Source organism: Panicum hallii, chromosome 1 (assembly GCF_002211085.1).
Source record: "Panicum hallii strain FIL2 chromosome 1, PHallii_v3.1, whole genome shotgun sequence".
Classification (NCBI taxonomy): domain Eukaryota; kingdom Viridiplantae; phylum Streptophyta; class Magnoliopsida; order Poales; family Poaceae; genus Panicum; species Panicum hallii.
The window spans coordinates 54,150,882-54,174,906 of record NC_038042.1 but is presented as its reverse complement, the minus strand read 5'-3'; the positions used below and the strand labels follow the sequence as shown (position 1 = coordinate 54,174,906).

General features: G+C 47.8%; 2 protein-coding genes and 1 long non-coding RNA gene across 3 annotated transcripts; 1 reads left to right on the top strand and 2 right to left on the bottom strand.

Annotated features, from left to right (window-relative positions):
• The first annotated feature begins 2,826 nt into the window (after positions 1-2,826).
• Positions 2,827-7,094, top strand: LOC112877231 (ADP-ribosylation factor GTPase-activating protein AGD12-like). Its single transcript, XM_025941468.1, has 9 exons — positions 2,827-3,172; positions 4,533-4,635; positions 4,917-5,001; positions 5,214-5,289; positions 5,439-5,602; positions 5,685-5,814; positions 5,992-6,108; positions 6,197-6,292; positions 6,513-7,094. The coding sequence occupies exons 2-9, from the start codon at positions 4,584-4,586 to the stop codon at positions 6,786-6,788; spliced, it is 996 nt and encodes a 331-aa protein (XP_025797253.1). The 5' UTR covers positions 2,827-3,172; positions 4,533-4,583; the 3' UTR covers positions 6,789-7,094.
• Positions 7,095-15,934: 8,840 nt separating this feature from the next.
• On the bottom strand, positions 15,935-18,254 carry LOC112878863. Its single transcript, XR_003225881.1, has 2 exons — positions 16,533-18,254; positions 15,935-16,434 (listed from the first exon to the last, which is right to left on the bottom strand). It is a non-coding gene; the product is annotated as an uncharacterized LOC112878863 (long non-coding RNA).
• Positions 18,255-18,464: 210 nt separating this feature from the next.
• On the bottom strand, positions 18,465-22,376 carry LOC112878862 (probable amino acid permease 7). The gene is made up of 6 exons (XM_025943103.1): positions 21,987-22,376; positions 21,632-21,868; positions 20,861-20,963; positions 19,650-19,867; positions 19,432-19,565; positions 18,465-19,336 (listed from the first exon to the last, which is right to left on the bottom strand). The coding sequence occupies exons 1-6, from the start codon at positions 22,087-22,089 to the stop codon at positions 18,740-18,742; spliced, it is 1,392 nt and encodes a 463-aa protein (XP_025798888.1). The 5' UTR covers positions 22,090-22,376; the 3' UTR covers positions 18,465-18,739.
• Between the last annotated feature and the right edge of the window lie 1,649 nt (positions 22,377-24,025).

Genomic DNA, 24,025 nt, shown 5'->3' with positions numbered 1-24,025 from the left:
ATAGAGGATAGCTATATTGGATAACCACCTAAACAAACCGTTGGAGGATATTTTTCATCAAAATCTTTGTTAAAAAAAACTCTTAGAGTTACTCTAAGACTGGCTCTTCCGGGGGAAAAAACCATACAAGGTAACCAACCAAACACACCCTCCATATCGCATGCCACCTGTGTCCGCCATCTGCCAAGAAATAAGCTGGAGATGCACACTGCCACCGAGCACCACCATCATCGTCCGGTCGGAACCGGCCCGGGAAGGAGGATGAGCAGATAACCATTACCCGGAGGCCAGGCGGACGAAGACGACGGGTTCAAAACTTCAAATCAGAGGGCACTCGTCACGGCAGGCGGGGTGAATGGCGATGACCCAGCGGCGCGTCGCCGTCAGCCAGGCTGTCGCCGCGAAAGGGAAAGGCGCGCGCGAGGCGAGGGGAGAAAAAAAAGCGAAAGCCCCCCCGGCCGGGGCGTGTTTGATTGCGCCGCGAGAAAAGCGGGGCGGGCGATCCACCTGCCAACGTCTCCTGATGGCAACGCCAGTGATTTCTTCTTCTCCCCCACCTGGTCCGCCGGCCGCTCCACGTACAGGACCTGAAGATTTCGCGACGAATTCGTCTCATTTTCGTTCGTCAGCCTAGCTACTATACTAGTGATCAAGCGTCGTGGTGAAATCGCAGGCAGGTTTGAATAGAATTTTACGGTGTTTGCGAGATACTTGGTTTGAATATGAATATATGATGCCTCTTACTAGTTAGGAGTTGATCCGCGGGATTCAAATGCAATGCCTGCCTTGGCACTCGTGATTCAGTAGATTCGGAGCAAACGAACGGCTAGCTACCTCCCTGTGCGATGGAGATCCCGACCCCTCGTCACAAATTCTCGCAGCAGAAAAGAAACGGACACAATCGTCGGCGCAAGCGTCCAGGAAGGCGCCAACGCGGAACGAATTGGAGGTAGTTGTTGCAAGTTGCGGCACCGCACCCGGAGCGCAGCGCGGAGCAGGGATCCAATGCCTACCAATTCTGGTTGGTAGTTATTATTCTAGGCTTCAGACATCGGGACCCAGCCCCACGTAAGCTGTCACTTGCCTGCCTGTACTGGCCTACTGGGCCAGTGGGCCTACCGATTTCTCAAGAAATCTGAGCGAATCGCCGATGCGGCGGACGCTGGAGTCATGGAACATATATGATGATAGTGTAGAGTGCGTTCGAAGAAAAATTACTGTACAGAGTAGCTTTTCAGTTTCAGGTGTCATACTGAATAAATTTCCGAGTTACCGTGAGAGCTTAATTTAGTTACTTTTACCACCAATGATTGCACCTCCAGTGGCATTAGTGACCTAACCAGACAGACTAGCGATGTGGTGCTGGTGACTTCCTGAGTCCCTCAACCGCCACATTCTAGTGCTCGCCGTCAGCAATTTCAGAGCAGCACCACAGTACATCGGCCTCTCTGTTGCTGCAAATTTTGCTGTTGGAATTGTGGATTCTAGGGACTCGAGAGATTCGGAAAACATTTTCTGTTAGCTGCCCAATCAGGAGCCAAACAAATTAAACGGCAGCTGGATTTTCTGCGTTCTTTTCTTAGTCATGCAACAGTGCATGATGGGCTTAATATTCTTTTGACAGAACATTTGTTAAAAGAACAGGACCACAAAATAAGAAAGTAAAGAATATTCGCGGTGAGCGTTTCCAGAGTATAGTGTCATTAGATAAGGTCTTTGGTAATTGGTGGTAACAGCTGTCACTTGTAAGCACATATGACGGCTGATATAGGAAGCTACTTGTCAGCAGACAGATCAGAAGCTCAGCACAGTTGTTACACAAGCATTTCGTATGATTTGGAAAACACAGTTATGAAAATAATCCACAGACTTGCGTCTGTCGTTGCAGGAAATTCCATGTAGAACAAATCTGCATCGATTATTAATTTGAAATATCTGAGGAATGCAGTGGTTGAACCGTCGAAGCCACATCGAGAAATGCAGCGCGGCCGTGCGACATATGCAGGAGCGCCTAGTGAGTACCAATGCGCAGTGGTAACTTGTTGCTGCCCCTATCTGAAATTCTGAATGCTTCAAACATCTTTATGTGCCTTTGTCAATAAACTTCCAAGGACTAGCACCATCAAGTGCACTCGGTGTGTCAGTGTGTGACCATAGCATGGCATGGATGCAACAAGACTGCCAGTGCCAAGAATTCCAATTCCAGTGCCTGGTTTTTACGCGACACATGGAAAGCAGCCAGCTCTGCTAACTAACGGAGGCGGCTGAGATGGAAGCTAACATGGAGCTTTCGATACCAGTCACAGGTGCCTGTGAAACAAGCTCACACATAACGTAGTAAAGCTTAAGGAATATCGTGAGGTATGGAAGGGATCGCCAAACCTTCCAATGCTCCCAGTAGTACCAACAGCGGAGCTCCTCTTTCGGAATCCACTCTCATACCAAACATGAGGGTTACAAGCAATTGATATTGACGTTCCACTCACAGCATTGGATGGTGTATATTTCGCAAAGTGGTAAACCAAACCTCATGCTTAAAGGTTTCATGGCCCCTTTCATACCTCACGATAGTGTTTTTGGCTTTACTACGCTATATGTAAAATTGTATCACAAGCATTTGCGAGTTACTGATATCACGAGTAGTAATGATATACTTACTATCTTTGATGCGTGACAACTACAGCAGTACGTATCTAATTAACCTATTTCTACTGTGTTACAGGTTGATGAATCTTTTTGCAAGAACGAGCATTCCTATTCCATGTCCCCGTAGCATCAGGCGATTTCTCGGACAGGCACCGCAGAGACATCAGAGCCGGCCGGCCCAAACCCAAACAAACGCGGCCAGGCCAACGAGCGAGTTCGACCGGCTCCACCGCTCCCTCCCTCCCCTCCCTCTGGCCGCAGGCGCGCCCCGTCGCCATGACCGCGAGCGAATCCGCCACCACCACCATCTGACAAAGGTTGGCTACAGAAATAGGAGGAGAATAGAATATCCGCCCCATATAATCGTCCCCACGTCGCCGTGCTCGTTCTGCGCGTCCACCAGCCCCCCAACCCGAGCCAGCGCGACGAAGCCGGGGGGCGATCGCTCCAGCGCCGCCGGCGATCTCACCCCCCGGGAGCCGCCGGCGGTACCCCCACCCTTCCGCCGCCTCGCCGATCCCCTCAGGTTGGTTGTTTTTTTTTTCTTTTTTCCATCTGAACATTTTCGGCCCGCGGATCCTCTGATTCGGTCGCGCTCAAGCGCCGATGCGGTCAGCTCGCTGATCCGCTAGGGAGGGGGCGATAATGTGCCGCTTCGCCGGTTGCGATCGTCTCGATGCGATCCGATGGTGGTGCGCGCGCGTTTGGTTCGTTTGATTTCGCTGGGTCCCGGGTGTTGGTCTGACCGCGCGATTGGTCCCTGCTGCAGAGTTTGATCTAAGTAGGCGTTTCATGCGATTTTGACTCGGACGTCAATACACGCTGCATAGAATGGAATCTAGGATGATTCGTATTGGAGAGTTGGGACAATCGATTGACATCTCAGCTCTGATTGTATGCAAATCTAGAATGTTTTTTTTTTCATGCGGTGAAATCGAGCTCACCCCCCTTTTTCAGTTTCTAATCCTGCCTGATCTAGGCCGATTTCTTTCTGCCATGCTCCAGAACACATGGCATTTGCAAACCTTTGGGGTTGGGTGATCACCGTTATTGGGGTAATGCGGTGGCTGAGGCTAGGCAGCGGTAGTCTGGTACATCATGTCCTTGCAGAGCTTACTAACGGGAGAGGAGCTAACCACACATAATCATCAGGATGATGATGAGTTGTCTGACTTGGTTAAAGTTTCATCTAGGTGATAAATATGCAGCAGAAATTTCACGAACCAACTCTGTGAGCTTGGTATCCAGGATTCACAAATACGTTCCAGCTCCAACATTAATTCTTCTGTATGCTCCATATTTCAACAACCAGGTTACTGTAACATGAAATTTTTTATGACCAGTTGACTACTAAAATCTTAAATTTGGCTCGATATTGGCTGGGCTAGTGATACCTCATTTGTGGCAATGGAGCAGCAGCTGTACAGTGGTTCTTGTGCATGATGATGTTCTTATGAGATGAAAGATGGGGATTTTTTTTTCCTTATTTGCCATGGTTCTCTTCCTTTCATTGTTATAAGTTAATTTCAATGAACTGTAACTATTTGCGCTTAACTGTCAAGGAGCTACAACTTTTGCGTTCAGTTTCACAAAACTACAGACTACTTTTTGCCTCAGTTTCACAGAGCTACAACATTTTCATGGGCCCACATGTCAGCCACACAAGTTATGTGTAGACTCACATGTGAACTTCGTGTGGCTTACTTGTGAGTCCATGTAGAATGCTGTAGGTTTGTCAAATTGAGGGCACAAGCAGTTGTAGTTTCATGAAACTGATCCTAGAAGCTGTAGTTCCATGACAGTTAGACACAAATAGTTGTAGTTTTATGAAACTAACTCATAAAAGAATGATATTTGACTTAGGCTAACCCTTATGTTGTCTGCAGGTCTAAGTAGTTTGTTTGGTTCTGTGAGTTATCCAAGGTTGCACTGCAAAGATGAGTACCGCTAATCGTTATCAACACATCAAGTCAACCAAGCCTGTTGTAGGTAAATAACATATTACTTGCTACATACTAATATATGCTGCGTGTCATGCACTCATGCTTCTGTAAGTGAAGGGTGCATACATCCAGTGCTAAATATGAAAAATACATCAATGATAAGAATCCAATAAAAGAAAACTTCGGGCACAAATTTCACTATATTATGAGTAGTATATGCTGTGTCTCATGCTTAACTTCTGTAAATGATAACCCTTATGTATTGTACTATTGTGTAGCATGATTTACCAATATTACTTTGCTAAATTCTCTTTTCTCATTTGATAGGCAAAGCAAAAAAATTGAAGGATCTCATGATAAAAAGTGACAATAGGATATGTGCTGATTGTGGCGCACCTGATCCCAAATGGGCGTAAGTGAAGTCATCATCTCTGTTTAAACATGTATTACGTTTTCCATTCCAGAGGAGAGATACTTGCATGGCTTCTTTACAAATATTTTCTTCCTTTTTTGTGTTGATAAATTGGATCATTGACTTTACTGCCGTATCCATTTGCAGTACTTTCTTTGATTTCTCATCTCTTTGTACACAAATTGTAGAACACATATTTTTGTGCATTTCAGGTCTGCTACTATTGGAGTATTTCTTTGCTTAAAGTGTGGAGATGTTCATAGGGCACTTGGACCTGACATTTCAAAGGTTATTTGAACCATGAAAACTATCTTATATGTTCTTTTCATTATACTGTATACAATATGTGATACCTTCAAATTCATCTAGATTCTTTAGACTTGTGATCTGTAATCTGTCATAGCTCATGCTTCATGCTTCCACCTGTTCTCTATTAGGTTTTATCTGTAACTTTGGATGATTGGTCCGATAGTGATATTGACTCTATGCTTGAGGTTGGTGGAAACTCATATGCAAATTCAATTTATGAGGCTTTTCTTCCAAAAAATCACCCAAAACCTAAACCAGATTCGACGATGGAGTATAGAACAAAATTTATAAGGTCTGGTAACTGTTCCATTTCCCACTCTACAATGTCACCAATGTTTTCTCATACAGTAATCCCTTCACTTTTCTATACACAGAGCTAAGTATGAGACTCAAGATTTTTTGAAGCCAAGTTTGCGCATTTCTTCAAGATCATCTTTTAAATCTACCACTTCTACAAAGAGTGTGGATAGCAGTTTCTCTAGCACTTCAAGAAAGGATGTCTTTGTAAGATGTTATGCTGAAACATAGATTTTACAATTTTTTGATATTTAGCTAACTCTTCTATTTCTGGCCTGACAAGATTTCTGCATAGCAGTTGCATGTCTATGATGGAGCAATTCAATGAAACTTGTAAATTGTAGCAATATAGTCCATCCACCTTATCCTTGTAAATGATCACAGGAAGATACGAGAGAATTTGTTGGTGAGCTGAACATTACCGTGGTGAAAGGTACTAACTTGGCCGTCCGAGATATGCTAACAAGTGATCCATATGTTATTTTATCACTTGGAGCGCAGGTATATCTATCTCGCTTTTATATGCATATAATTTATTTGTGATGCTAATCTCGCAATTAAAACATTCAGTGATCACTCGTAATTGCAGAGAGATCAAACGACGGTTAAACCGAGTGATCTGAATCCAGTATGGAATGAGGTGCTTAAGATATCTGTACCTCGAAATCATGGACCTCTAAAACTCGTAAGTTTTTTCATTTGCACCCTTTAAATTTTTCCCCTCCTATTCAAGGAATTCTAACTCAAGCAAGAGTATAATACGTTTAAACTTTAATGAATTATAGCTCTGTTGACTCAATCACACAATAGCAAATGGAGTGAAACAACAAGAAAGCCACTTGAACATCATTACACATATAATACTTTATGGCATGCAAAATAATATGCATGATCTCGATTTCCAGGAAGTGTATGACCATGATACGTTCTCTGCCGATGATATCATGGGTGAAGCAGAGATAGATCTCCAGCCAATGATCACAGCTGTCATGGCCTTTGGAGATACTTCACGCCTTGGCGACATGCAGATTGGAAGGTGGTTCATGACCAAAGACAACGCCCTGGTTAAAGATAGCACTGTCAATGTTGTGGGGGGCAAGGTAAAACAGGAGGTGCACCTAAAGCTGCAGAACGTAGAATCAGGTGAGTTGGAGTTAGAACTGGAATGGGTCCCGATCTAGACTACCAATGATACCTTACCTGATCGTTGTCTAAAAGCCTACCCTCAAGATGCATCGATATTCTTCACTTGAGCTGAATGCCTTGAAAGCTATCCACTTGCTGGTTTTGGACCTTTATGCTGGATGGCTTGGATCTGTAAAAATGTCATTGTAGAATATCCTGGTGTAACTGTTGGATATACTCGCGGCCTTTCATTTTTTTTTCTTTGGTCACTCGTTATGCCTTGTAAGTACTCTCGATTGTGGTTGTATTGTCCCATTGAAAGGACTTGTGTGTTATAAGAGATGACAATTACTGGTAGTGAACTCTTGTGCTAAATGCCATGTTGGTGCTTCAATAGCTCTCTCGATGTTGTCTTTTCCAGAGCTTGCCTGGTCAAATCCGATTGCTTGTATCTCGATGAAGTCCACTAGTCCAGGTCAAGTAACTGGAAAGTGACATTTGCCGCTGCTGCTCCATGCACCAATTTATACCCCAGGTCAAAAAATGGGTGCCTCCCGCGAGTACATGTCAATCCATAGTTGAATTCAGAGCTGGCAACTGCTTCAGAATTCAGAGCACATACATCAGGTTGCTACGGAATTAGAATTAATGCTGTGAGTCAAGACCGTTTAGAAATTATAACGGCCTTTTATGGGTATCTGGCGATATCATATGTTCTTTAAAGATTTGAATTTATTTTTAAAGTTGCAGTCAGTCAAGTAACACGAACACATTGTTTCCAAAAAAAAAAAGGTAGTACGAACACGAGAAGGATTTTAAAATGAAAAAAAAGAAAGAACACCATTCAACTAAGAGGACCAGGGCATCGTGCATACCTGAGAGCGGTGGGTTCGCGGCGGCGCCAGGGTTCGTGTTCGTCTGGAAGCAGCGGCGGCTGTTTTCCACGGCAATGGAGGAGGTACCTGTTAGTTTGATCTCCTAAACCCTCTTGGATTCCCAACGGATCCGAGAGGGCCTTGCCCTCTCACGCGCCCTGATCGGGGGCGTACCAGCACGATCTAGCTGGTGGGCCCCCGTCGCACTGCGCCATATAAAAGGAGGTGGGGGCCAGCGGCACACGGCACGAGAATCACCGGCGCCGCCGCCACCCCACCGACACAACCCCAACCCTAACCGATCTAGAGGGGAGGCGCAGCAGCGGCGGGAAGCTCCTCCGGCCATCGCCCGCGGGACCTCTGCCTCAATCCTCCTCCGGCCATCGCCCGCGGGACCTCTGCCTCGACTCCGGACACGCGAAGTGTACACACCGTCGGCCACCGCGAGCTTGAACCTCTACGGCCGATCTGCTCCGAACCCCGCGCTACATCGCCATGGCGGGAACCTCTGCATCCGCCGCCGGTCTAGGGCACGAAGGTATAACCCCGTGCCCTTCCCTGTTCTCTCTCTCTCTCAATCTCTCTGTGACCCGATTTTATCAGCACTAAAAGGAGATCTCCTAATCTAATTAACGCATTAGCCGATCCTAATTGTACAACATTGGTATCAGTCGCCTCTAGCTTCTCGCGTTGATTAGAATTTGGAAGATCAAGAAGAAAAGCACCCTAGAAAAGATCCTCGGAGAGAATCCCAGTGCAAAACCCGCGAACCCGTGAATCCCTAACCCTAAATTTAACCCTAGCACACACACAGAAAAGGGGCGGCGGCACAGAAGGACTTACCTGGGTCTTCTTGCGTCGCCCACCGTCGGCCACCGTAGGCCGACCAGATCCAGCGAGATCTTGGATCTCGCGTGGACAGAGGCCGCGCGAGCCGCCGTGGTGCTGCTCGCTGCGCCGTAGATCTAGGCGCCACGGAGATGCCGCTCGACGGCGGCGCGCTCACCCTGCGGTGGACGCGCGCGCCGGCGAGGGGGCTCGCCGTGGCGCCGCCGCTCCGTCGCCTATCGCCGCCTCGCTCGCTCGGGTGCGGGAAGAAAGAGACGTCGGGGAGCAGAGTGTGGAATGAGCTAGGGTTTCGGGGGAGGAAACGGCGAAGGGTTTTTGTCCCGCCGAGACGCACGCGCGTCCGTTGATCGTAATCGGACGGTCGACGACGATCCGCGCGCTACCAGGCCTCTTTTGGCCCAGGCGGGTGAGCGGAATCGCGGCCCGGGCCCAGGTTGCCTTGGCCCGAGCGCGAGCACCCGCGCGGGGATGCACGGGGGGGGGGGACGCGGGCCGGGCCCTTAGCAGGCCGAGCGCAAGTTTGCGCGCGCGCGATGAGCCCGGTTTTCCAGCTAGGCCGCGCGCAAGTGAGTGGGCCGGCTGAGCCGTTTTGCAAAGAGTACAACAGTGCGTTTTTTAAATTTCCAGAATCAGTTTTGCAATAGAATTTGATTGAATTTGATGCATTTCAAATTCAAACTTGAATGAACCTTGATGCACTGTTTATAAAAGATAAATTTAGACACTTTTTGATAGAATTACTGCTTTCCGCTGCAAAGATTAAATGTTTTTATATGCTTTTGATTACTTGCCTTGAGTTTTAAATTTGAACCAACGGAATAATTTAAATTCTTCGAGGCCAATAGATATTTTTCTGAGTCGTAATATTGTTATCTTTTTGACCAACGTTAACAAGTGACAATATTGCAACTTTTACTGAATTATCCTTTATAGACATTTTTCATGTATTATTTCTATTTATGCCCAATGGTATTCTAGATTTAATACAAAAAGAGATTATGCCTTAATTTTAATAGATAATTTTTATGTATTAATTCTAATTCTGCCCAACGGTATTTTAGTTTTAATACACAAGGTTATTGCATATTTTAATTTATGACCAACGTCGTATTTTACATATGCAATAAATTTTATTTGGTTTTAATTTAATGTTTTCACCACTCATGGATATTTTTCAGGAGGAGTATCAATGATGTTTTCCATCAACGATATTCCAATATTAAAGGGAGATAATTACAATGAATGGTACAGAAAGCTGGAACTCTATTTCATCATGAGTGAATTAGATTGGGTCCTAGCTACACCGACTCCTACAGAGCCTGTGCTTCCTGAAAGGGAGGACACAGACACAGATGCTTCTTGGAAGCAAACAGAGCTTGCTTACAAGAAAGCAAAAGCAGAATATGAGAGGCTGTATGCAAAATGGTTCCCTGCCAACAAGAAATGTTTGGCAGTGGTAAAGAATACGATTGAGCCTGCAATTATGGGCTCAATCCCAGATTGTGCCACCGTCATAAAATATCTTGAAAAATTAAAGAACCAATACACTGGTTCTTCAAAGACTTATGCAACCCAGTTGATCAAACAACTGGTTTCAGAAAGATACACTGGCGGTGGCATCAGAGAACACATTCATCGCATGGTCAATCAGAACAACAAGCTTAAGTCATTGGACCTTGTCTTTAAGGAGGATCACATTGTCCATCTGGTTTTTGCTTCGTTGCCAAAAGAATTTGACACTTTTGTTGTCAATTACAACACCCAACCACAAACTTGGGATATTGAAAAGACCATTGCGATGTGTGTTCAGGAGGAGGAAAGGATAAGATCCACCACTGGAGGATCCTTAAACTATGTAAACAAGAAGAAAAATACCAACTTCAAGGGTAATTTTTCATCCTCCTCAAAAGGTAAAAGCTCTCAACAACACAGACCGCAGCAGGGACAGGCACTCGTAGATAAAGATCAATGTCTCTACTGCAAAGAGAGGGGTCACTACAAGAAAGACTGTTCCAAATATTTAAAGATAATCATGGGGAAAAGAGGTGAGAACGTTATTTCATTTGTAAATGAATCCTTATACATAGAATATTCAAAATCTACTTGGTGGATTGATTCAGGAGCAACTGTTCATGTTGCAAATTCTTTACAGGGATTCCATTCGACGAGAACCACTTAAAGAAGCGAAAAGCAAGTTAGAGTGGCAAATGGAGATCAGGCAGACGTTGAAGCAGTAGGAGACGTTCATTTGGAACTCGACTCTGGCTTCGTTATAGTACTTAGAGATGTTTTATTTGTTCCTTCTCTGTACAGAAACTTAATTAGTGTGTCTCGCCTGGACAAAGATGGTTATTCTTGTCTATTTGGAGATGGGAAATGCTTGATCGAATGTAATGATACAGTAATTTCCACTGCATTTAGAAAGAATGATCTTTATTTGATATCGTTACGCGATAGTGTTAATTCCGTATGCGATAACAGTGCGAATGTATCCTCGCCTACACTCGCAAATAGAAAACGTAAGAGAACTCACGATACGTCGTCGAAATTATGGCACTGTCGTTTAGGCCATATTTCGAGGGGGAGAATAGAAAGATTAATTAAAAACGAAATTCTTCCTCCATTAGAGTTCTCTGACTTAGAACAATGCATTGAATGCATAAAAGGCAAATTCGTTAAGAAAATAAAGAAAAATGCTAAGAGGAGCACAGGTGTATTAGAAATAATTCACACAGATATCTGTGGTCCGCTTAATGTAAAGAGTGTGGATGGTTATGACTCGTTCATAACATTCACAGACGATTATTCCCGTTATGGATACATTTATCCAATTAAAGAAAGATCGGAGGCTTTGGATAAGTTTAAAATATTCAAGGCCGAAGTAGAAAATCAACACGATTTAAAGATAATAGTCGTAAGATCCGATCGTGGAAGGGAATACTACGGTCGACATACCCAATATGGCCAAGTTCCAGGACCTTTTGCGAAGTTCCTGATGGAACAAGGCATAGTAGCCCAGTACTCGATGCCGGGCGAGCCTCAGCAGAACGGAGTGGCTGAAAGGCGCAATCGCACCCTAATGGACATGGTGCGAAGCATGATCAGTTACTCCACGTTGCCAGTGAGTTTATGGATGGAGGCACTGAAAACCGCCATTCACATTCTCAACAGAGTTCCAAGTAAATCGGTGCCGAAAACGCCGTACGAAATGTGGACAGGAAAAGAGCCCTCACTGAATCACCTGCGAGTGTGGGGGAGTCCTGCTGAGGCAAAAGTATTTAACCCGACCATTGCAAAATTAGATTCGAGAACGGTATCCTGCCATTTTATTGGCTATCCAGAAAGGTCAAAGGGTTTTCATTTCTACTGCCCAGATAGATCGACGAAATTCGTAGAAACGAGGCATGCAGTTTTTCTTGAGGATCAAATGATCTGGGGGAGCGGCACAGCGAGGAAAATTGATCTTGAGGAGAAGAGGGTGTATACACCCAATCCCGTGATTCACGAATCTTTTTTCTCGCTGCCCGTTGTGTCTGCACCGCCAGTGCAAGTCACTGCGATGCCGATGCCTGTAATGACTCCTTCTGTGGTGACGATGAATGAGGAAGAGGAACCCATTCATCAGGCTCCTGACGAGCAAGTTGCCGCACAAGAAGAGGAGCACCAGCAGCCCCAAATAGATGAGGCGCCGCAGGCTCAGGCTCACGGGAGACCTCAAAGAATAAGAAAACGCGCTATTTCTAATGACTATGAAGTCTATAATAGCGAAGAAATTCAAATGGAGGATGATCCCACTTTATTTGAAGAAGTTATGAGAAGTGAACATTCGTCGAAATGGCTTGACGCTATGGAAGACGAAATAAAATCGATGAGTACCAACAAAGTGTGGGACCTAGAGGAGATTCCTAAAGGAGCCAAAACAGTAGGCTGCAAATGGGTCTACAAAACTAAATATGACTCCCAAGGGAATATAGATAAGTTTAAAGCACGACTCGTGGCTAAAGAATACACACAAAGAGAAGGAATTGATTACAACGAGACGTTTTCCCCAGTCTCTTGTAAGGATTCTTTCAGAATCATAATGGCTCTTGTAACTCATTACGATCTAGAATTACATCAGATGGATGTGAAGACAGCATTCCTTAACGGGGACTTAGATGAAACCGTCTACATGGCACAGCCGAAAGGTTTTGTCGTGGAAGGCAAAGAAAAATTGGGATGCCGTCTGAGGAAATCGATTTATGGGCTAAAGCAAGCTTCAAGACAGTGGTACTTGAAGTTTGATAAGACAATAAAAGAATTCGGGTTTAAAGAAAATGTCGAGGATAATTGCGTCTACGCAAAGTTCAAGAATGGGAAGTACGTCTTCCTAATTTTGTATGTGGACGAAATTCTACAGGCAAGTAGTGATGTTAGTCTGCTGCTAGAAACGAAAAGGTTTTTATCCTCGCATTTCGAGATGAAAGACCTCGGTGAAGCGAGATTCGTTCTAGGAATCGAGATTCATCGAGACAGATTAAAAGGGGTATTAGGACTGTCTCAAAAGACATATATAGAAAAGGTCCTGAAGAAATTTAACATGCACAAATATAGTGCCTCACCTGCACCTATTGTTAAGGGCGACAGATATGGGAAATTCCAATGCCCCAAGACTCAATATGAGATCGATCAAATGAAAATGGTACCATATGCTTCCGCTGTGGGAAGCTTACAATATGCACAAGTGTGCACACGCCCTGACATAGCTTACGTTACCGGGTTGCTTGGCAGATTCCAGAGTAATCCAGGACCAGAACACTGGAAATTGGTAAAGAAGGTTCTGCGCTATTTGCAAGGAACAAAAGGCCTCATGTTAACGTATAGGAAAACAGAATCTCTGCGTATCATAGGATACTCAGATTCAGATTACGCAGGAGATGACAGAAAATCCACATCAGGATATGTGTTCACCCTAGCCGGGGGAGCAATATCGTGGAAAAGTTGCAAACAAACCGTCACTACATCGTCCACAATGTATGCCGAGTTTGTTGCGTGTTATGAGGCTACGGGGCAGGTGAACTGGCTAAAGAAGTTCGTACCCGGTCTGAGAATGGTTGATAATATATCTAAACCATTACAGTTGTACTGCGATAACGAGCCCGCAATAATGTACGCTCACAACAACAAGACAAGTGGTGCTGCCAAACACATAGATATAAAGTATTATGTTGTGAAAGATAAAGTCCGAGATCAGATCATAAATCTTGAACATATAAGCACAGTGAAAATGCTTGCGGATCCGCTAACGAAAGGCTTACCACCCAACGTGTTCAAGGAACACGTAGCCGGCATGGGGCTAAGGGATAGCCTGTGATCTTCGGACTACAAAGGGCCCAAAAAGGTTAAAGAATCGCTTTCTGAATAGAGGAGTATATTGTAGCTGTTGAATCTATCGGCGATTGACCGTGACGATAAAACATGCTCCATGTACAAATCCATGAAGAAGCGAGAAAAGTAAAGGAAAGAAAACACAGAGTGAGATCAAGGGGGAGACTATTAGTTTGATCTCCTAAACCCTCTTGGATTCCCAACGGATCCGAGAGGGCCTTGCCCTCTCACGCGCCCTGATCGGGGGCGTACCAGCACGATCTAGCTGGTGGGCCCCCGTCGCACTGCGCCATATAAAAGGAGGTGGGGGCCAGCGGCACACGGCACGAGAATCACCGGCGCCACCGCCACCCCACCGACACAACCCCAACCCTAACCGATCTAGAGGGGAGGCGCAGCAGCGGCGGGAAGCTCCTCCGGCCATCGCCCGCGGGACCTCTGCCTCAATCCTCCTCCGGCCATCGCCCGCGGGACCTCTGCCTCGACTCCGGACACGCGAAGTGTACACACCGTCGGCCACCGCGAGCTTGAACCTCTACGGCCGATCTGCTCCGAACCCCGCGCTACATCGCCATGGCGGGAACCTCTGCATCCGCCGCCGGTCTAGGACACGAAGGTATAACCCCGTGCCCTTCCCTATTCTCTCTCTCTCTCTCAATCTCTCTGTGACCCGATTTTATCAGCACTAAAAGGAGATCTCCTAATCTAATTAACGCATTAGCCGATCCTAATTGTACAACAGTACCTTCTGGCCGTGGCGGCTGTCCGAAAGAGTGAGAATTGGTGCTAGGGTTTGACAGGGAGGGGGGGCGTTGGCTTGGGCCGAGGCTCGCTCCTAGCACAGGGCGGAAGATGAGGCAGCCGTCGACGCCGGCGGATCGTCGAGACTCGAGAGGATGGGGGGAGCAGAAGCTGCTCAGGGAGGAAGAGGATTTATTTTTGAAAATTTCCAAACTAGGGGGTCTTGTGTAAACTATCGGATCGCTATTAATAACAGCCATCCAAATCAGAGGGCTTTGTGTAAAATATAAAGGGGTCCTATGTAAAATATCGGATCGCGATTATTAATCGCGATCCGAATTAGGAGTGTTTCTGTAAAGTTTCCTCCCTGCGATTTTTGGGACCGGCGTGGCCGCGCTGCCACCGGCGACCGCCGCAATCGCCGACTGCGATACGTTTCGCGGCACCATCTGTCTGCACGGCACTCCCAGGCTCTCAGCCACGCGGAGAAGGTGGAGTACGCGCGCGCCGCCTGGCTGGGGAGGATGGCGGACATCCTCGAGGCCGCGGCGCCTGGCGTACGTCAACCATCGAAGGCCAATCCGCCGGCGCGTACAGCGCCATTAGAAGGGCGCCTTCGTGGAGTGGTTTGCTGAGGAACAAGGGATTTGCATGTGATTGGGCACCGGCACACTGTTCAACGACGAACCAAGGAAGCGAGGATCACCGCCGACTAGTTCGTCCTCGGCAACAGCGCCGCCGGCGCCTCGTTTTGCGGCAAGAGCTTCCGGAACCAAGGCTCAGCACAAGCTTCCGGATGCCAGCTCAGGCGCTCAGGTCCTCCGGGCCGGCGTCGTCCTCCAGCTACGAAAAGAGCATGGCCGCCTTGGCCAGCATTGGTGGGTCGCCGAGGCGAGAGCTCGCCTGATGGAGGCGGCGGGCGAGTAGGTCATCGGCAGCGTCTTCCGATTGGCGCTCCTTTGCTTGGCGTCATGTCAGACAGTCAGGGTGAGGTGCAAGCGCAGCGAAGGGGAAGCCAGAGTGCCATTCCATGGCACTCTTGATTACGAGTGGTGCTTGGATCTTGAATGTCATGATGCTACTTCTTCTCTTGATTATGATTGATTGCTTTGCCAAGACTAGAAACAAAAATGATTCCTAGTCAGATGGTTACAAAAACTAGTCTGGACATTCTTTTGCTTCAGGACATGCACAGCAATGATCCTTTTGGAAACCAAAAGTGCTAGCAACTGGATGACGAGCAACCAAATTTATGTAGCACTGTATACTAATATATACGTTCTCAGAAGCATCATCATCGGTAAAAGAGCACAATAGTCTCTGGAAAAAAGAGAGTAAAAGAGCACAATAATAACGAAAAACATAAGAGATGGAAAGATGGTAAAGCTGTTTACAAACATAATACAACTAACCAAACTCTTCTCATCCTCATACACGCATCTTTTTTGTTTCTCCAGTACATAACTCCAACCTCCAGAGTCCAGAACTGAAGGGTACCACAAACTCAGCGCAACAACCATGTCATTAACCTTCAGCAATCAGTTCCTTGCACTTCTAGCATCACAAAACACATAGAGCACATACAGTTGCAAAATTGCAGGAATGGATTCAACATATAGGTTAGTTGCTCCCCACTGCCAATTCCAGTTCTGAACATTTAATTTTGAACACTAGACTGTAGTCAAAGAAAACCTCGTCTTTGTCCCTAGTTCCTCTCCAGCTTCATCCATTAGATGCAGAGGATCTCCTGGATGCCGCCAGTGTAAATGGTACATCTTTCCTTACGAACCTGAAGCGAGTATTGGCATGAATCAGATCATATGCACTATCTGATATTCATCATATTCCTTGCAGCTAGGTGAGCAAGTTCCTGCACCAGAGAAATCAAGGAAACTAACTTATTGAGCTGCATGCCATGAACAATGATCTCAACCAGTTACCACAGCACACATTGTTTGCATTTGGTACCTTCTTCTCCATTTTTTGTTAGGAATTTGGTTGTAAAATCGATACAGCAGGATTACTCTCTATAGTTTTTTTTGTCGTCTATTTGTCCACATGATGTATACACTGGATGATGTGTCGATTCTAAAGCACTGTATGCATTCACAAGCACCATCATCAGTACAAGAACACAAAATAAACGAAGAGCACAAGCAGGTGGAACTGTGGAAGATCCAAAGCAACTCGGGGAAGCAGTTTACGAACAGGCACACAATCAGCCAAGAACTATTATCACCCTCAAACTGAAGAATACCACACACACTCACTGCAGTAACCATGTCGTTTACCTTCAGCCATCAGTCCTGCGTCACAAACAATTAGACAACACAGTTGCAGGAATCAATTTAACATACAAGCTAGTCCTATACTGCTATCTGCCAGCTCTGAAGAAGAATAAATACTGAACACAGGCTCTAGTCAAATTTTGGGCATTGAGTCCTGCAAATACAAATGCTAGTTCAGTTCAGATAATCCCGCACCATTGCCGTCCGTCGCCGCAGGCACGACGCAATCTAGGCCCCATTCATCTCGCCCGGGTGATCCCATTGACCAAAAGCGAGCGGCCGGATCCGCGATGCCGCGCCCATCGAAGGCCGCGAATCTAGCAATCCTCGTTCCTTCTTGCAGCGGTGGCCGGCAGATCTCCTTCGGACCAGAAGAAGAGAGAGCAAGGGACAAGAGCTGGCCATCCAAATGCGGAGGGTTTATTTGTCAAACTTTACCAGGAATCTAGGGGTTTTTTTACAAATACTCGTAATCGCGATCCAAAATAAGGTGGTGGTCTATGCAAAAAATTGGATCGCGATTAATAATCGCGATCCGAATCAGGGGTATCATGTAAAATTTCCAGGCCGAAGACTCGGACGCCGGCGTCAGCGTCACCCCGCTGTCCCCCGCCGACGGCCCGCTATCTCCGATCATCCAGCTTCGTCGCGGAGCCAGCCAGCCATGTATGTCGACTCCATGAGCGCTGTTTCCCGCCGCAACGGCCGGCCGAACCACTGGCTTTCAGGTGGAGGTATTCTCGCCTCGGAGTGCCCCCGCCGCCATGCCGGACTGGACCAAGTAGCCGCGGTCTCCGCGCGATGGCGCCGGACACGGGAAAAGGACGGGGGTGTCTTGTGGGGGCAGCGCCGGGCTGTGGAGGATGCATGGCGTACATCCTCAAGGCCGGCAATGGAGGCCGCGGTGGCCGGCCGACGGCGTCGACGAGCTGATCTCCGCCGATCTCCACCGGCGTCGAGGTCCGTAACGCCACGGCATCGGCAGCAACAATGCATACACAGTAACACAGACTGGTTCTTTTGGAGTACGTCGTCTTCAGCGTCGATGGTTGATGGAATATTTGTAGGCGAGGCTGATGAGCTTGTAACGGCGGAACCCGGCGGGCTGGTTGCCTGGGGTGCGCGCAGGTGGCATCCGGAGACCTCGGCAGCGGCGCGAGCGCCACCAAGCAGTCTCGGTTTGGAGTCGGAAGGCGTTATTGTGGAGGCACCACCACCGGCGAATTCCGCCATGAAACCAGCGAAGAAGAGAAGGATACGGCGGAGGGCTACATCCTGCCGTTCACCAACTTCCACTTGAACGGCCGCCCGCCGCCATTCCAAGCCTTCCCGCGTCCAGGTAAAAACATGGCATCCTAACTGTGTTATTTTCCTTTTGAATTCGGTTGAGCAAGACAGGCATTTGCTTACCTGCTCTGCCAGATCAGGTGAGTGCGAGCGCCTTCTCCAGGCAGGGTGGGGAACACGAGTGCCGTACAGAGAAAGCAGCACTGTACCTCGGGAAGACTGCTCCAAGCTGTTGGAGGAGTAGGACAGAGCCTCTGCAGCATCCGGTGAACACAGGGCGGGCACAGATTCTGATCCGCCTGCTTCCCTTTCAAGTTTCAGAGGATGAGAAGAATTCCGCAGTGCATGGCAGTCTTGAAGAGAAGAAGAAACCACTGTCTGCACTCTGCAGAACGTGCAAGGATTGTAACAATATTGCCATCTCTCTCGCTCTTAAGACTCACCAGTATCTATATACACTGAGTTCTTAATATGCAGAAATTAACCTGATTGCAGATAATTATACAGTAAAACTTTTACTGTAAAAAGTGAAAATTTGGCTGCAGTCCCCATCTGAACAAAAAAACATAACACCCACTAGAGCTGCCTTTGCAGCGTTGCTCAGCTCGTTTCCGACCCAAACACCCCCACGGCGGATCCGACCGAGGCGAACGCGCAGATGAGCAGGCAGACGGAGCTGAAGCCGTGGATGGCGAGCCACTGCCTGGTCCACGGCGTCACCTTGTTCCTCTTGAGGTACATCTCCACGGGGAAGTAGATGGCGAGTGGCCAGAAGGTGAAGGCGCCGAGCAGCCCGATCACCTCGTTGAAGTACGGGAACCACACGGCCAGCGCCGTGGTCGCCGCCACGTACGCCGTCCGGAAGCACAGCCGGAACACGTTCACGCGGCGCGCGCCCAGCACCGGCACCTCGGCCGCGGCCCCGCCGAAGTGCCGGTCGGCGAAGCCGAACACCGGCTGCGTGTACACCTGGTAGCCGCCGAGGAGGTGGAGGACGATGCAGAGGTTGGCGAGGTCGATGAGCCAGTAGGGCTCGTAGAAGCCGAAGCCGGTGAGGAGGTTGCCCGGGGTGCCGTCGCCGAACGCCGCGTAGCCGAGGCACCCGCAGCAGAGGTAGAAGAAGGCGGTGATCACGATGCTCGTCCTCGTCGCCGTCTTCATCGTCTCGTTCTCCGGCGGCGGCGACCTCAGCGTGTCCTTGTTGATTGATCAATCGCAGTCAATAACCACACGAGTAGATCAGCAGGTAGCACGAGATCACAAAGACGGGGGGCTCTGCGAGCGTGCTGTACCTCTATCTCCAGCAGCACGAGGGAGAAGGGGTAGGCGAACAGGATGTCCCCGAGGGCCTGGGAGACTCGCCACACCTTCTGCGTGGTGGACACCATGGGGATGCCTCCAATGCCGCCCATGATCACCCCGTTCGCTGAAGTGATCGGAGGTTTACTTAATTTGCAAATCAGATGCCGACGAACGAACACGCACGGCGGCCGGCCGGGCAAGCACGTACCGATGACCTTGGCGACGCCGAGGCCGACGCCGACGAAGGCGTAGAAGAAGGACATGACGGCGGCGAAGACGGAGAGCCCCGCCATCTCGTGGAATCCGGGTATCTGCGACAGGACCACCTGCGCCAGGCCGAAGAGGAGCATGTAGTAGCCGTCCCCTCCCACGGAGCACGGCGCGTCGTGGCCTTCCCTGTGGTAGCAGTTGGCTCTCTGGATCGCCCTGCGACGTACACGATGACAGAAAATGAGTCCTCCGAAAGGTTCGACACGAGCATCCAACGTTATTGCCTTCATGAGACTTTTCATTGTTTATATTAAAATCTGCCAAAATTAACCAAATCTCGTAAGATTCATCACAATTTTTTTAATTAAAATTCATCACAACTAAAAGCTTGTATGGCGGATAAACCGGTGACCCAGTGAGGCCCAACTCGGCCTGCTATTACTCGGATAGTTCATCTTTGTGGGCCTGTTCGACGTGCAAGCAGTTCATCGTCAGCGGCCCAATGTTTCATGGAGCTTTGCATCAGCCTCACGTCGTATTTTTTATTTTTGGCTGCAGCGACTATGAGTAGACCATGGTGTGCGTGCGCCCACAAGATATTCTATAATCTGCTAATCTGACAGTACCCGTCTCTGCAAGCAACGGTTGCCGGCAATTCTTCTCCTCTATAGCTTGGCCTTGATGAGAAGTAGGAAGGCATATGACTATAGAATGTGTTGTGTGTTTCTAAAGAAGACAAACTTTATCTACCAGAACAAATACTGGGTGACCAAGATAACCCAAAAAGAATAAAGTAACAGCATTATGCAATGTCCAAGCCTACACGCAAGGTCCATGCATATGAGCATGACCTCATTCAGACTTTGATTTGGTCCATCCAACAAGAAATTTCCGAGTTTTGCATCGTCCAACCTCATTTTTTTAGAAACAAAGGTGCCCACTAGCACTGCTAGTTACTAGTGCAATTAGAAATCGGTCTAGCACTGATGATTGGTCATTAAAGGACAAGGCCATGCATCACTCTCCATTGCGTTGACAGCCCTTTCTTTCTGAATTCCTATCACGTTTAACCTCCTTTTCTAGCTAGGCCACGCCAACAAGTTACAACTGCTACCGCACAAGTGACAAGCTTGTGGCTGGCAGGTTGCCACGCAGGCAAGTGAATGAGATGGATGAAATTGATGGGCACATATAGTAGTGGGATCCTACCTCATACTGGTGGCGGAGGTGAGCGTGTACACCACTCCGGTGCCAAACAGGCTGAAGTTGAGGAAGAAGCCGCAGAAGCCGCAGAACAAATGGCTCTTCTCACCTGCACACGTGGCATCCACCGATTGGCCGTCAGTCGCATCAAAATGTAGCAGCATATTTAATCGGATTACGGATTACCATTAGATGCATCTGCCACCTGATCGGTTTTCCTTTTTTTTTTTAAATCGGAGCCGTAGGCATAGACTGAAAGCAACCTGCCCAGGCTATACATCTATGATCCTGACATGATATCTAACAAGTTTTCAGAGTCGTGACTCATGCTTGCTCGACGGAAAGCGAGTCATCTTGTTGCCAGATTCCACGCGCTATGTAATGTATCTAACAAATTTCATCAAAAATATGTAGATTGATATGCATACATCATATTGAATTTGTTACTGAAAAGAAAAGGATATTCATGTAAGGTCAATTTCAGACGTTCAGTCACTGTTCGTTCTTTAGACTACAAAAGGCTTGCATAGCGACCTACCGTGCTGAAAAAAGCTCTTGTGTTTACGGATAACAGCAACGGTGCTGTCTGACTGGTAGTGTCACTCAAGGCGCGCCTTCTTGTTCAATCGGGGTGGTGCGTTGCTATCATCTAGATCGTCGTGTTCACAACAAATTCTTCATGCGCTCCGAGTTCATCTCGTCAGAGATTCCGCGTCGGGAAGCAGCGATCCATGGACGGATTAAAGCTAGCAAAGGCGAAATCGATCGACGGCTCACCTAGGTAGAGCCGCACGGCGTCCACGTACGAGCGGTTCCTGACGACGCCGCGCTCCGGGTCGTGGGAAATGTAGCAGTCGGCGATCAGGGAGGACTGCACCGCGGTGACGCCGGCGAAGAACACCATGGCCGCCGGCCCGCCCACCCAGCCCAGCTGCGCCACGCTCCACGCCAGCGACAGCACGCCGGACCCGATCACCGCCGTGATGATGTGCGCCATCGCCGTCCATACCGTGCCTGCGCGTGCAGAACAGACCACAAGAACGGATGCAATAAGCTGAGGCTGCTGATGAAGCGACGAGGGTCACATGGAGGTCTAGATGACTAGATATCAGATGATCTTGGCCGGACTCACCGGTTCTCTTGACCAGGTGCTCGCCGGACGATGACTCCGAGAGCTTGCCGAGCAGCGGCTGCGCTTGCCGGCCGCCGTCACCATCGCCGCCTCCTGACCCCATAGCTGCTGCTTTCTCCCTCTTTTCTCTAGTCTCTACGCTATGCTGTTGCCCAAGGGATCAAGCTAGCTAAATCCTACACGATAACACAAACACAACTGCTACTGTATATAAAGAAAGCTTTCCTGCTACGAAATAAATCATCGCTCGTTTGGAGGCATCTAAAGCCCATCGTTCTCCTAATACCGGTTGCCGGGTTGGTTGGCCGACGCATACGTCATGTCAGGGGTGCCGCCGGTGCTGGTGGGGGCGGCGGTGCCAGTCCATATCTGAGTGAGTGAGAATCACTTCCCACTCTTGTCACCCTGTGGACCGCGCCACGGTTCGTGTCCGGAGACGGCAGAGTGAAAATCATTGCGGAGAGGAGGATTTGCAGAGGACACCGCGCGCACAGGCTAACCCTGTCACTGCTACGAAAACGATCGTCGCAGGACGCCTCAAAGCTCACCTCGCTTTTCACGGACGGCTCAAATTCTCAGCTGCCCGTGGAGACAGCGAGAGTCGCCCCAGGTCTCGAGTTGCCCAGGACACGTATTTTCCCGGTTTGTTACAACAAAGCTGTGATGCTGCGTCACCAAAACCCCAACTCGCCGGCTGCCTCGAATTGTACTCGGATGAAGCATTTTCCATGCATGTGATGAGATGCTTTGAGCAAAATTTAGTTTGTTGTGTTTATCAAGTCGATTACTTTAATTTGTGTGTGCAGGACGGGCTTTGCTGCTTTTATCTCGTTGAGAAAGACATGTCATGACGATTGTTTGAAGCTTGTATCTTATTTACAGTTCTGCTATAATACATTTGGAGTCATTTCGTTGGAAATATGAATTTGAGTCAATTCTGCATTGTTTGCTTTTAGTAATTAAATGGGGGAAAAAAGAGGAAAATGGCCCCTCAAATGTGTAGCCAGTTATCGATCACTTCTAGGCCCATTGGGCCAAGCAACCGGGCCAAATGGTGTTCTGCACATTTTCTCCAAATCTAAAAGATTGGGATGGAACCAACCCGTCCCACTTGGTCTCCAAACTAAACACATACTAAAATTTACCGTGTTCTAATGTTTGAGATTATTACTGTAGGATAGGAAATGAATGTTTAAAGAGATGAGATGGAGGAGTAAACCTACTAATCATGTTCATGTCATAGGGCATAATTCGATTAGACAGAGGTGGGTGAATGGGTGATTAGTAAGTTTGGATCCCACGGGCCGGCCCCTCGCACGAACCGCCAAAAAGGAGCCTAGGCGCCAAGGCACTCCGACACAGTGTTGATGGCTCAGCTGTTTCTTTGGCAGTGGGGCTTAGTTCATGTCTTGTCCCTTGCAGGATGTATTCCGAGCAGCAGCTGCGGGAGCTTTTGCAATGCTCAATGGCACCTCCGCGAGGAAGGGATGCAGAGATCACAACAGACTTGGAATGAAAGAGAACCAAGACAAGGTGTAGGAGATGCAATCATCATGGAGGAGGAGCAAATCGGCTATTCTGAGAACCAAATCGTCCAGTCTTCAGATAATTACACTGATGTAGTAACCCTGAAGGCATTTGTAGTCGTCGTATGGCTGCGCGCTTTGGTGGTATTTCATTTATAATATTTTACTGGTAACTCTAAATTCTTAAAAAGAAGGGAATACAGGCTGGAAAATGTGGAATGCGAAGGAATTTAATTTCTCAAAGCCTTCAAACGTTCAAGCTAGTTATCTTGGCTGCCCTGGCTTGGCCGCTGCTCGTCTGAGCAACCAGATTCTGTACCAGCCGAGCTTGACCTAACTTGATTGAATCCAAGCCAAACGTCAAGAGCTCGATTAGTACGTTTCATCTACGGTAGCAAGTAGCCAAGTACAGTGGTACAAATGAATGAATACCGATATATGCTACTACATGCTAAAGTCCATGTAGCGTATTTCGTCAGGCTACAGCCGAGTTGGATCCAGAAACAGAGGACC

Coding starts and splice junctions, on each gene's coding strand:
- LOC112877231 (XM_025941468.1), top strand. CDS start 4,584: ATGAGTACCGCTAATCGTTATCAACACATCAAGTCAACCAAGCCTGTT. Junction 5,815..5,991: donor CTTCAAGAAAGGATGTCTTT/GTAAGATGTTAT, acceptor AAATGATCACAG/GAAGATACGAGAGAATTTGT. Junction 6,109..6,196: donor TTTTATCACTTGGAGCGCAG/GTATATCTATCT, acceptor TCGTAATTGCAG/AGAGATCAAACGACGGTTAA.
- LOC112878862 (XM_025943103.1), bottom strand. CDS start 22,089: ATGGGGTCAGGAGGCGGCGATGGTGACGGCGGCCGGCAAGCGCAGCCG. Junction 19,566..19,649: donor CGGCGTCGCCAAGGTCATCG/GTACGTGCTTGC, acceptor CGATCACTTCAG/CGAACGGGGTGATCATGGGC. Junction 19,337..19,431: donor TCGTGCTGCTGGAGATAGAG/GTACAGCACGCT, acceptor TCAATCAACAAG/GACACGCTGAGGTCGCCGCC.